We start from the raw sequence: 13,756 nt of genomic DNA on the forward strand, positions 1-13,756 counted from the left end.
TTTTCTTTTGTCCACCTGATGTTTTGAGCATAGTATTTTGTTTGATACTTACATTTAGAGTTTTGTGTTGTTATTGGTTAATCTCCAATTAGAACTAAAGCTTCTTTTTTCCTCCATCCTATGCCTTTTGTTTCTCTTGTTTCTAAAAAAAAATTAAATAAATGAGTTTATTATTTGCCTGGTTTTTTGTATATTCCAAAGGCTGTGTCTATTTTTCTGGGTTAATTTTAGTCAAGTCTAATGGCTAATAGATTAATTATATCATTAAAATGAGATTGGAATTTAAGCTTTAACTTATATTCACAAATTCTTTTTGGGAGGCTAGTGATAAATACTTTAACTGTAATTATATAGTTGATTAGTTTCTTATATCAATTTTTAATCAGAACTTGCATTAAAATTTTCAAGTGATACTATTTTGTGCCATTTAATTGTTGATTCATTTTCTGAGTTCTGTTGTTTGCCAGATGCTTTGTTGTGCAAAGAAAATTTTTTTTCCCTGTAACTCTATAGTGTTGTCTTTAAATCAAACACAAAGACTTTCTGATTCACTTGATATAGATGTCCAGAATAAAATACCCTATTTTTCAAACTTTTATCTTAAAGCAATACCTAGACAAAATATTTAGAATAAATAGCTGAATTTGCTATTCAATAACTTGTTTTGCCTCTTCTGATTTGTTGTTACAGAGTTTTTTAATAGTGTATTTGTCATTGTTCTATACATAGGCTCAGATGCCATTTTATCATGCCATTTTGTCACTTATCACTATTCTGACTTAAATAATATTTAAGCATCTTTTGAAGATTCAACATTTTCTTTGCACATTTAATGCAAGAATCACTGATTGAATTGCTTGCCAAAAACTGAGAGTAAATTTTTTTTCCCTTGAATTTGCCATTTATTAAATCTATAGACTGCTAGGAGGATATTTCCTTCTAGATTTTGGCTTTCAGGGATGGATTTTAGTGAAAGCATATGGAAGGATTCAGTGATTAACATAAACAGGTAGAGAATTTGGGTAGTCCTAATGGGCTTCTATGGCCTCTTCTGCATTGCTAATTCAACTGAATTGCGCTGATCTTGTTCAGGCACCTGGAATGTACATGATGAGTGAGCCTGTTAGTTTGAAATGTCTCATGAAGTTTCAAAGTTAAAGATTAATAGCTCATATTATTACTTTTAGGAGCTGGTGATGATACACGAACATGGGGGCCACCTTTTGTGGGGACAGAAAGTACTTATTTTCTCAGTGTAAACCGAAATAAAAAAGTAAGAATATTGTAATATTATTCTGGCCTGTTAGTTTCCACCCTCCTTTGTAGATGTAATTAATATTTCAAATAAGGTGAAATTTTATTCATTCAGCAGTTACCAAATAGGAATAATAGAGCTTTTTATTAATCTTTCTTCTCTACTTACTAACTTAAAACGTTGCACAAGAAGTTATAATGCTTTATAATGGGAATAATTTTATTAAATTTGTTAAATGGCTCTTTATATTTGTTACTGTTTTGGCAATTGGTAATTGCTTAACAGTTGGTATTATTATTTGAAGAATTTTTACTGTAATCCTTACTACATTCTAACACATCTGAATTGCAAATAAAATCAGTAAAGATTATTTAAATGTTTCTTTAGGAGGAAAATAAACTTGCTTTAAGAGGGGAATCTATGATATGAATGGCTTTCTTGTTGAGTTTTCAGTATTAACAAAAAATGTTATGGTACCATTTTAATATATATATATATATATTTTTTTTTAATTTGTAGAGTATAGCTGTTAATATCAAAGATCCACAAGGGGTGAAAATCATCAAAGAGGTACAGTATTACCTGGGTTGTAATTAGGGATTTAACAACAGAGTAAAAGTGTTTTAAAATTTTATTTCATTGACAATCTGTAATTTTGCTGTAATTGCCATTTAAGAATTCAACTTTTATAGTAAGTATAATTTGCTTTATAATTCCTTGTATATTGTGTATAATGTTTCTTTACACTGTGAGAGTATTCAATTGTAGCACTAGCTGCTATTGACTGAGTGCCTACTCATTACGGAATGGTTTGGGTCATATCCTAGCATTTCATTGCTGGGATTCAGATCTCTACTTACTAGCTATGTGACTTCAGACAGGTTACTTAAAGAATGCCTCAGGTTCCTTATCAGTTAAGTGGGGGTAATAATGGTACCTACTTCTTGGAGTGGTTGTTATAATTATTATTGTTCCTGATGCACATGAAATTGAATTCATCATGTGATATAGAACTTGTTTGCCATCTTTGTTGAAGTTTAAAACCTAATCTAATAGATATAAGACTAGATAAAAGAAACAAATTTCAAAATTTGTTTTATACCATACAATCATCTTTAACATCATTGCTCTGCTGCTGCTTTCCTTATCTATTTGAGTGATTAAAAGATGTATATATATATATTTTATTAAGATGAGAACCAATGACCATCTACTTTGGTTCTATTGGATCAGTCCTGTAAATTTAGAATTTTTGTTTACCAGATATATTTTGAACTCAAAACTTGATTATTGCCCTGATCTGTTTTCCTACATCTTTTCTATAGCATAATTTAGTTTTTTGAATATAGTTTTTTAAATTTCAATTATTTATTGTTTGTGCTATTACAGATATCCCATTTTTCCCCTTTCATTCTACTCCACCCAGCCCACCCCTTCTTACATAGTCAGTCCCCACACTATTGTCCATGAAAATGGTTCCTTCATTTATGTTCTTTGACTAATCCCTTCAACTTCTTTCAATAAGTTCCCACCTTCACTCTCCCTTCTTACTGCTGTTAGTCTATTCCATGATTCCATGCCTCTGGCTCTGTTTTGCTCATTAGTTATTTTTGTTCATTAGATTCCTCTTATAAGTGAGGTCATATGATATTTGACTTTCACCGATTGACTTATTTCACTTAGCATAGTAGTCTCCAGTTCCATCAATGCTGTCGCAAAAGGCATGAATTCCTTTGCATAGTATTCCATTGTGTAAATGTACCAGTTTTTTGATCCACTCATCTACTGATTGGTACTGAGGCAGTTTCCAAATCTTGGCTATTGTAAATAGCACTGCTATAAACATAGGGGCACATAAATTGGTGATTCAGGATTTTTAGGGTGTATTCCCAGCAGTGGAATTGCTGGGTCATAAGGCAGTTACATTTTCAGTTCTTTGAGGCAATTCCATACTGTTTTCCACAGTGGCTGCACCAGTCTGCATTCCCACCAACAGTGCACTTAGAATTTCCTTTTCTCCACACCCTTGCCACCGCTTGTTGTTTATTGATTTATTAATGATGGCCATTCTGACTGGTGTGAGGTGATATCTCATTGTGGTTTTAATTTGCATCTTTTTGATGGCTAGTGATGTTGAGCATCTTTTTGTATGTCCTTCTTGGAGCAGTGACTATTCAGCTCCTTTGCTGAATAGCAAAAATCCAATTTTTTAATTGGATTTTTTGTCTTCCTGGTGTTGAGTTGTATGAGTTCTTTATACATTTTGGAGATTAAACCTTGAAAATGTATCATTGGCAAATATGTTCTTCCATACATTTGGTTCCCTTTTCATTTTGATGATAGCTTCTTTGAAGATGATATAGTCCCATTTGTTTATTTTTCCTTTTGTTTTCCTTGCCCTAGGAGATACATCAATAAAAATATTGCTACACGAGATATCTGAAATTTTAATGCCTACATTTTCCAGTAGGATTTTTATGGTATTCCAACTTATATTTAAGTCTTTTATTCATTTTGAGTTTATTCTGGTATATGGTATAAGTTGGTGATCTAGTTTTATTTTTTTGCACATCCCTGTCCAGTTCTCCCAGCACCATTTGTTGAAGAGGCTACTTTTACTCCATTTTATGTTTTTTCCCCCTTTGTCAAATATTAGTTGACCATATAGACCTGGGTTTATTTCTGGGCTCCCTATTCTGTTCCATTGATCTATATGTCTGTTCTTGTGCCAGTACCAGACTGTTTTGATTACAGTGGCTTTGTAGTATAGTTTGATATCAGGTATTGTGATTCCTTGTACTGTACCCCTTTTTCTCAAGATTGCTGAGGCTATTCGGGGTCTTTTTTGGTTCCATATAAATTTTTGGAATATTTGTTCTAAGTCTGTGAAATATGTGATTGGTATTTTAATAGGAATTGCAGTGAATCTATAGATTGCTTTGGATAGTAGGGACATTTTAATGATGTTAATTCTTCCAATTCAAGAATACAGTATATGTTTCCATTTATTGGTATCTTCCTCAATTTCTTTCTTCAGTGTTTTATAGTTTTCCAAGTGCAGGTCTTTTACCTCCTTAGTCAAATTTATTCCTAGGCACTTTATTTATTTATTTAGGTTGTTATAGTAAAAAAAATGGGATTTTTTATTAGTTTCTCCTTCTGATAGTGCATTGTTGGTGTACAGAAATGCCATTTATTTCTGCTTGTTGACTCTGTATGTCATCACTTTGTTGAAATAACTTATGTCAAGTAGTTTTTTGATGGAGACTATAATTTTCTATATACACTATCACGTCATCTGGGAATAATGACAGTTTTACTTTCTCCTTTCCAGTTTGGATACCTTCACTTTATTCTTCTTGTCTGGTTGCTGTGGGTAGGACTTCCAGTAGTATATTGAATAAGAGTGGTGAAAGCAGACAGAGAGCCTTGTCTTGTTCCTGATCTTAAGGGAAACACTTTTAGTTTTGCTCATCGCATCGAGTATGATGTTTGCAGTAAGTTTTTCATATATGGCCTTTATTATGTTAAGGTATGCTCCCCCTATTCCCACTTTACTAAGTGTTTTTATCATAAACAGTGCTGGATTTTATCAAATGCTTTTCCACATCTGTTGATATAATCATGTCATTTTTGTCTTTCATTTTGTTTATGTGGTGTGTCACATCTATTTGTTTGTGAATATTGTACCATCCTTGCATCCCTGAAGTAAATCTTTTTTTTTTAAATGTGTTTTATTGATTATAATGTTACATTTGTCCCAATTTCCCTTTCCTCTTCTCCCCTCCACCCGGTGGCCCCCCTCCCTCCAGTTGTCCCCCCCTTTTTGACCATGTCCATTAGTTGTGCATATAGTTCTTCTCAACCTCTCTCTGTCCTACCATGCTCCTTAATTCCTATATCATCTCCCTCCCTCTCCCCCTTCCCCCTCCCTGCTGACCTCCCCCCAATATGCTCCCCATACCTATAGTTCTTTTTCCACTCTCGTTGCCTGTTTAGTTTGCCTTTGTTTCAATTCCCTAGCTTCTGTTGTTGTTTCTTGTGATGCAGTTTTCATTTTAGTGTTCATAGTTTTGATCCTCCTTTTTCTAAACCAGTCCCTTTAACATCTCATATAATAGTGGTTTGGATCTGATGAACTCTTTCAGTTTTATTTTGTCCTGGAAACATTTTCTCCACCCTTCTATTCTGAATGACAATTTCGCTGGATAGAGTATTTGTGGTTGTAGGTTTTGGATTTTCATTACTTTGAATATTTCTTGCCAGTCCCTTCTTGCCTGCAGGGTCTCCCTTGAGAAGTCAGCTGATAGTCTAATTGGGACCCCTTTGTACATGATTCTTTTCTTCTCTCTTGCTGCTTTTAAGATTCTCTCTTTATCTTTAACTTTTGACATTTTGATTATAATGTGTCTTGGTGTGGTTCTCCCTAGGTCCAGCCTATCTGGAACTCTCTGTGCTTCCTGGACCTGTAAGTCTATTTCCTTCCCCAAGTTTGGGAAGTTCTGCTTTATTATATTTTCACTTAATTTTTCAATTTCTAGTTCATCTTCTTCGCCCTCTGGCAAACCAATGATTCTTATGTTGGGCCTTTTATATCTGTCCCAGAGGTTTCTGATCCTCTCATCCTTGCTTCCCATATCCTCTCTCTGCACTGGTTGACTGTTTGTTCCTTCTTTGTGTTTTGGTTTGTTGATTTGAACTCTGGATTTTATTTCCTCACCATCTGTCTCATATGTGGTTTTGTTCCTTTCAGTATGAGTGTTTTTCGATTCTTTCTCATCTTTTTCCAGATCTTTTGTTAATTCTGTAAGCCACCTGATAACAATGGCCCTGAACTGAGCCTCTGACAGGTTTCTTATCTGTTCATCTGTCAGGTTCTTCATCTGTTGTCTGGTGAGCTGAGCCACCGGGATTTCTATACTTGTCTGCCTCATTTTGACAGATGCGTTTTGTTTTCTTGGGCCGGCTATAGGGGGCGGTGCCTGTGTACTCGTCACAACCCAGCGACCGTCGCCGGTCCGCAATCTTTCTCGCCGGCGCTTTGTCGTCACTGCCCAGCGACCAGTTGCGATCCGCAACCTATTTCACAGCCCTGTGGCGGTTTGTGTGGGGGCGGGGGTCCAAGATGGATTCACACAGTTATTCCGCTAGGAGACTGGGATCCGTCCTCCCGCCCCCTGGGCCTCACTGTTCGAGGCGATGTGGTGGCTGCTTCTCCCAGCGTTGGGGTCGCGAGCCGCCGGGGTTTGACTGCAGCCGGGATTGTCCTCCCTGCCGCTGGGATTGCTCTCCCTGCCGCTGTCCCTGATGCGACCGCAAACAGCACCACCCACTTTCGCTCTTCCTACCTGCCCAAAGAGTGCCACTGGTTTATAACTTCATACGTTGGGCTTCAGTGTAGTTTTATTTTCTGGAATTTCTAGTTATCTTTTGTTTTGAAGTAGTTGTATTCCTCTCTAGTTGTAGAGGGAGGCCAAGCATGTCCGTCTAAGCCTCCATCTTGGCCGGAAGTCTCCTTGAAGTAAATCTTACTTGATCATGGTGTATGTTCATTTTACTTTATTGCTAGATCTAGTTTGCTAGTATTTTGTTGAGATTTTTGCATCTATATTCATCAGAGATATTTACTTGTAATTTTCTTTTTGTTGTGTTTTTACCTGGTTTTGCAATTAGGATAGTACTGGCTTCATCAAAAAAGTTTGAGAGTCTTCCCTCTTCTTGAATTTTTTGGAACAGTTTGAGAAGAATAGATGTTAGGTAATTCACTTGTGAAGCCATCTGGTCTGTGGCTTTTGTGTGCTGGGAGTTTTTTTTTTACTGCTTCAATTTTGCTCATTGTTATCAGTGTATTCAGGTTTTCTACTTCTTCCTGATTCAGTTTTGGAAGATAGTATGTTTCTAGAAATTTATCCATTTTGTCTAGTTGTCTAATTTCTTGGCATATAGTTGTTCATAATAATTTTATTTACAATCCCTTGTATTTCTGTGGTATCAGTTGTTATTTTTCCTCTTTCATTTCTAATATTATTTATTTCGGCCCTGTCTCTTTTTTTCTTGATGAGTCTGGTTAACAGTTTGTCATTTGGTTTATCTTTTCAAAGAGCCAAGTCCTGGATTCATTGATGCTTAGGATTGCTTTCTTTAGTCTCTATGTCATGTAATTCTGCTCTGTTCTTGATTATTTCCTTCCTTCTGCTCACTCTGGGTTTTATTTGTTGTTGTTCCTCTAATTCTTTTAGATGTAGGGTTAGGTTCTTTATTTGATGTTTTTCCACCTTCATTAGGAAGGCCAGTATTGCTATGAACTTCCCTCTCAGGACTGCCTTTGCTGTGTGCCATAGGTTTTGGGTTGTTGTGTGTTCATTTTTATTTGTTTCCAGATGCTTTTTGATTTCTTCTTTGGTCATTGTTAACCCATGTATTATTCAATAACAAGTTATTCAGCCTCCATATATTTGAATGTTTTTGATTTTTTTCCTTGAGGTTGGTTCTTAGTTTCAAGTCATTGTGATCTGAGAAGATGCTTGATATCACTGCAGTTTTCTTGAATTTGTTAAGACTTGTTTTGTGTTCTACCATGTGGTCTGTTTTTGAAAATGACCTATATGCATTTGAGAAGAATGTATATTTGGCTTCTTTGGGGTTGAATGTTCTGTAAATATCAATTTAGTTCATCTGAGGTAGAGAGTGTCATTCAGTTCTGCAATATTCTTGTTAATTTTTTGTTTGGAAGATCTATCCATTGTTGACAGTGGGGTGTTAATATTCCCTACAGTGACTGTAGTGCTGTCTATCTCTTCTTTAAAGTCCTCCGAGATTTTCTTTATATATTTAGGTGCTCCTATATTGGGTGCATATAGGTTTACAGGAGTTATATCCTCTTGTTGGACTATACTCTTAAGTATTAAGTAGTAAGCTTCTTTATCTCTTGATATGGCCTTTATTTTGAAGTCTATTTTGTCTGATATGAGTATTGCCACCCCAGATCTTTTTTCATGTACATTTGCATGGAATATTTATTTCCATCTCTTCACTTTCAGCCAGTGTAAATAATTTGTTCTGAGGTGGGTCTCTTGTAGACAGCACATGTGTGGGTCATATCCATTGAGCCACTCTATGGTCTTGATATTTAAGGTAATTATTCATTGTTATTTTTATAGGAACTTATTCATTGCTAGTTTTTCCCTTTGTACCTGTGTCCCTGCCTATCCGTCTCTCTCATTTCTTCTTCTTAAAGCAGTCCCTTTAGCATCTCTTGCAATGCTGACTTGGTGGAGATATAGTCTTTTAGCCTTCTTTTTCTGCGAAGCTCTTTATTTTGCCTTCGATTTTAAATGAGAGTAGTCTTGGTTGCAGGTTCTTGCTTTTCATTACTTGGAATATTTTGTGCCAGTCCATTCTCGCATTTAGTGTTTCTGTTGATAAATCGGTTGATAGCCTTATTGGAGCTCATTTGTATGTTACTAGCTCTTTCTCCCTTGTTGACTTTAACATTGTTTCTTTGTCTTTAAATTTTGCCATTTTTATTGTAATGTGTCTTGGACTGGTCTCTTTGGGTTCATCTTGATTGGGACCCTCTTTGCCTCCTAGACTTGCTTGACTTTTTTTCCTTACCAAGTTGGGGAAGTTTGCTGTCATTTTTTTCAAACAACAATAAAAAAATAATAAAAAAGCTATGAACAAGAAAAAGCAAAAATAATGAAAAAAGTACTAAGTGGATTGGTCTCAGCAGAGTTTGGTGTTTGCCTGCTGGTTTATCCCTTTGGATGCTGCTCCGATGCCTGAATCTGATGTCTGGTGCTGTCCATGTTTGGCCCTTAGAAGACTTTTCGAAGCTACAAGTGATCCACAGTTTATAGCTTATTCCTCTGGGCTTGGCTGCTCCCAGGGTATGCCAAGCTGCTCTGCAAAACTGGCTTTTATCAACACTGGGTGCTGGGGTATTTCAGTAAATGTCCCAAGTCACTGCAGGATCTGCTTCTGCCTTGAGAGGGCTTCTGGGTGTGAGTTGGATCTACAGTGAAGGCACTACCAGAGATAACCTATTGATGTTTCTCTCTCACACCAATGCTTTTCTCTCACTCTCCCTAAAATCACTAGAATATATCTTGTATGAATTGCCTTCTTTCAAGTCTCATATCACCCTGATGGGGTGGGGAAAGGGAGGGAAGAGTCTAGCAGCAAAACTACAACACGGGACTATTGTGGTGAGCTCACGCTCTCCGGTGGGTCCTAGCCTCAGACTCTTGCTGCTGTGCTCCCTACTTGGCCTCTGCAGCCCATGTAGCCCTGGCCATCTCTCTACCCCTGGTGCTCGTAGCTCCTCTCTCAAACCACAGCCTCCTCAGTGCCACTCTATCTGGCTTGCCATTTCAGTGACGTCAGGGGTTGGGGAGGCAATAGGCCCCTCCCTGGCAAATACTGCAGTTCCTGGACCCTAGCTCCTGATAGTCTGGCCTGTCGTGGAGGGGCAGGAACAAGGCTTGGCCCCCAGGTCAGCTCTGCTGGCTTTTTCCTGAGGAGGATTTTGTAAATTTCACAGGCAGCTACTTCCCAAGGAGAATTTGGTTAATTTCACAAAATTGCTCATGCTCCAAACATGCACAGCCAGAAGTGCCAGGCCAGGCAGCAGTGACTCTGCTGGGAGAGCCTGGGCCACCTGCATCCGAGCACCTACGCAGATGGACAGACACTCGTACATTCCTAGTTTTTTTTTTTTTTTCAGGTCAAACTTTGTTTGATTTTTATAAATTGTTCTTTATTATTGTAGTACTGCTCTGTTTTTCTACAGTGCCTACTCTCACCTTGATCCATTTCCCATTGTCTTCTTTCTCAGGTCCTTCCTTTTATCATCTCAGTAGTTATTATTATTATTAATCTAAGAGTGTTTTCTTTCCTAAATTTTCTTTTTCTGTTTTCTTTCATCTTCAGTGTTCACAATCCCTACTTCTTTGCTTTTAATTCAGGGTATTCTGATATTTTATCTTGAATCTTGAATAGTAAAGGCTTCAGATTTGATTAAACAAATAATTTACAGCTTCAGTAGGGTTTATCAATGGGGCAGTGTTAGGTGGAATTCATAACTCTTACTACTAATACATTTGAGTATTTCAGGCCTACATGTATAATTCTGACCAAAATAAACGAATTGCTGGGACTTCCTTTTTACTGTCCTTGCTACTTACCAGTGTCTTCCTCCACACTCTAAGGATTTTAAATTAAGTTTCACTGTGGGCCTGATTTATCTGATTCGTAATAACAAAGTACATTTTGACTCATATTAAACTTAATATAAACTTAGATTGTCTGGGGACATTATTCATTTCTATGGCTGGCTAGTTATATCATTCCAAATTATGTGTCTTACTGCCTAAAGGAAAAATTATTTTGCCTTGTTTTTAAATTTTTATGGCATTGGTTTCTTTTTTGGCCTTAAGAGTAGTAAAATAACTCCTGCATTCAGGCCTTGGGGGCTATGATTGCTAATATAATGTCTAGTTTATAGAAACTCTTCTATAGTATTATACCAAGCAATCAGCTGGATACATGAGAGCTCAAAAAAAAAAAAAAAAAAAACCTCTTTTGTCAACTAGGTTAACCAAAAACAGGCTGTGTGAAAACAAAATTTTGCGAATGAAATCTATGTAGAACCTTGTATTTTCATGGCAAAAATGATTTGATAACTTTCTAACATTATATTTCAAGTATTCTCCACGTTAATTAGTTGACAGTCACAATATCTATACAGTGTCCACAGAGCAATGTTATAGGCTGTATTTTCCTACAACATATTATTATGAAACATTCAAATATAACACAAAAGTTGAAAGATATAAAAAATTTAGCATTTGGCTGTATTTGCTCATTTATATATGTACATATTTGTATGTATGTGTTTTAAAACAATTTTTAACTATATTTTATTGATTATGTTGTTACAGTAGTCCCAATTTTTTCCCCTTCACTCCTCTCTTCCCAGTATCCCCCTTCCCTTCAACAATCCCATACCCCTTAGTTCGTGTCCATGGGTTGTGCATATAAGTTCTTTGACTTCACCCTTTCCTATATTATTCTTAGCTTCCCCCAGTCTATTTTGTACCTACCAATTATGCTTCTTAGTCCCTACACTATTTCCCCATTTCTCCCCATTCCCCCTCCCAGCTGATAGCCCTCCAAATGATCTCACACCTGATTCTGTTCCTGTTCTGGTTGTTTGCTTAGTTTGTTTGTGTTTTTATTTTTAGATTAAGTTGATGATAGTTGTGAGTTTGTTGTCACTTTAATGTTCATAGTGTTGACATTCTTTTTCTTAAATAAGTCCCTTGAACATTTTATATAATAATGGCTTGGTGATGATGAACTCCTTTAGCTTTACTGTATCTGGGAAGCCTTTATCTGCCCTTCCATTCTAAATAATAGCCTTTCTGGATAGAGTAGTCTTGGTTGTAGGTCCTTGCTTTTTATCACATTGAATATTTTTTGCCAGTCCCTTCTAACCTGCAAAGTTTCTTTTAAGAAATCAGCTGACAATCTTATAGGCACTACTTTGTAGGTAACTCTCTGCTTTTCTCTTTCTGCTTTTAAGATTCTCTCTTTATCTTTCACCTTCGGTATTTTAATTATGATGTGTCTTGGTGTGGTCCTCTTTGGTTCTAGCTTGTTTGGGACTCTCTTTGCTTCCTGGACTTGTATGTCTATTTCTTTCACCAAATCTGGGAAGTTTTCCTTCATTATTTTTTCACATAAGCTTTCAATTTTTTGCTCTTCCTCTTCTCCTTCTGGCACCCCTATGATTCGGATGTTGGCGCGTTTAAAGTTGTCCCAGAGGTTCTTAAACCTGTCCTCATTTTTAAAAATTCTTATTTCCTCATTCTATACTGGTTGACTGTTTCTTCCTTATATTCCAAATCATTCATTTGAACCCTGGTTTCCTTCTCTTCACCATTGGTTTTGTGTGGATTTTCCTTCGTTTCATTTAGCATAGTCTTCACTTCTTTCCTTATGCGTCTGCCATACTTATGCATATGTGTCAATTTGTGAGCATCTTTAATCACCAGTGTTTTGAACTCTGCATCTGTTAGGTTGGCTATCTCCTCATTTGTTAGGTTGGCTATCACCTCATCGCTTAGTTCTCCCACTGGAACCTTGATCTGTTCCTTCTTTTGGGCCATACTTCTTTGTCTCCTCATCTTGACATACTCCTTTGTTTCTTTGCCTCTGTGTCTTACATAGAGCTGTCACTCCTGTTACGTTGAAAGGGGCAGAGCTTTAGGTATTCATCAGTACAGGGTGACCCGTTTCACCATGTTGTGGCACTGTATGTGGGGGAGGGATCTGAGAGGGAACAATGCTGCTTGCCTAGCACTTGCCCCTTTTCCAGGCACTTCTCCCAATTCCATATAGGCCTGGCACCTCTCTAGCTGTTGGCCTGGTCGTTGTTCCCAGATGGGTGGGTCTGCGGATCTTCTAGGACTGTGGGGGCCCTTTAAACAAGCAGACTTTGCTGAGAGACTGGCAGTTTCTTACCCTGCCCCAACCCCTACTGGTTTGCACAGTCAGAAGCAATCAGGCTTTATTTTCCCCGACACTCAGACCGTGAGCTGCCATGGTCTGGTGTGGTGCTGGGAGTGCTCCCCAGGTGTCCTTCCTGACTTTTAAAAACATGTGACTGTGCTTTCTGCTGGCCTGCCATTGCCACCACTCCTGCCGTCACCACACTCTTCGGCCTGGCTCCACCCTTCCTACCTGTCTGGATGAGTATTTCTTCTTTATATATTTGTTTGTTGGACTTCCATATGCCTCGATTTTCTGGAACTTCTGGTTGTCTCTAGTTTTGAGGTAGTTGTATTCCTTCTTAGTTTTGGAGGGAGACCCAGTGTGTCTATCTAGGCCTCCATCTTGGCTGGAAGTCTGTATGCATGCTTTTATGTGTATGGTTATGAACTATTTGAAAGAAGGCAAGACACTTTGCCATAAATCCTTCAGAACACATCTCTTACAAGTAATATTTAAAAATTATTTAATATTAATTTTGTACTCATAAATATGGTTAAATTAATATCACATTTCTCACTACTTCTGATCTTGCTCATCCATTTTGTTACTAAGTGATATCTAATAAAGAGAACTCAGAATTAGGTACTCTATATTTCAAATTTATTTTAGTTCTTATTTTCCTCTGTGACTGCAAGATTTATTTTTACCCTTTCAGAAAGAAAAAGATGGTGGGTTTTCTAACTCATACAAAATTGTGCTTGCTTTTTTTGGGGGGGAGGCAAGGTTTCAGAATAGATTATTAGGTAATTTGTGAGCAACTATGTGAGGCAGAGGTGATCTCCAATAAAACTGGGAATCAGTCTTCTTTTTTTCTCTTCACTTTATTTTCTATTAGATTATTAGGTTAGGGAAATTCAGTAAACAAATTTAGTCTATTCTGGAGCTGTTGATTTGCATAATACTTGGAGATAATGTGGAGATTAGTATAACTCAGGAATTTCTGAA

At 37.0% G+C, this 13,756-nt stretch overlaps 1 protein-coding gene across 2 annotated transcripts in view; it reads left to right on the top strand.

Moving 5' to 3' along the window:
- Window positions 1-13,756, top strand: part of SUGCT (succinyl-CoA:glutarate-CoA transferase) — a 1,282,463-nt gene that overhangs the window by 42,192 nt on the left and 1,226,515 nt on the right. For both annotated transcript variants that reach the window (XM_090286756.1, XM_090286757.1), the window contains exons 4-5: window positions 1,188-1,273; window positions 1,775-1,825. In XM_090286756.1, the coding sequence (XP_090142882.1) occupies window positions 1,188-1,273; window positions 1,775-1,825 (137 nt within the window). The remainder of the gene's footprint in view (window positions 1-1,187; window positions 1,274-1,774; window positions 1,826-13,756) is intronic.

This window comes from Furipterus horrens, unplaced genomic scaffold (genome assembly GCF_987537825.1).
Source record: "Furipterus horrens unplaced genomic scaffold, mFurHor1.1.pri manual_scaffold_9, whole genome shotgun sequence".
Classification (NCBI taxonomy): domain Eukaryota; kingdom Metazoa; phylum Chordata; class Mammalia; order Chiroptera; family Furipteridae; genus Furipterus; species Furipterus horrens.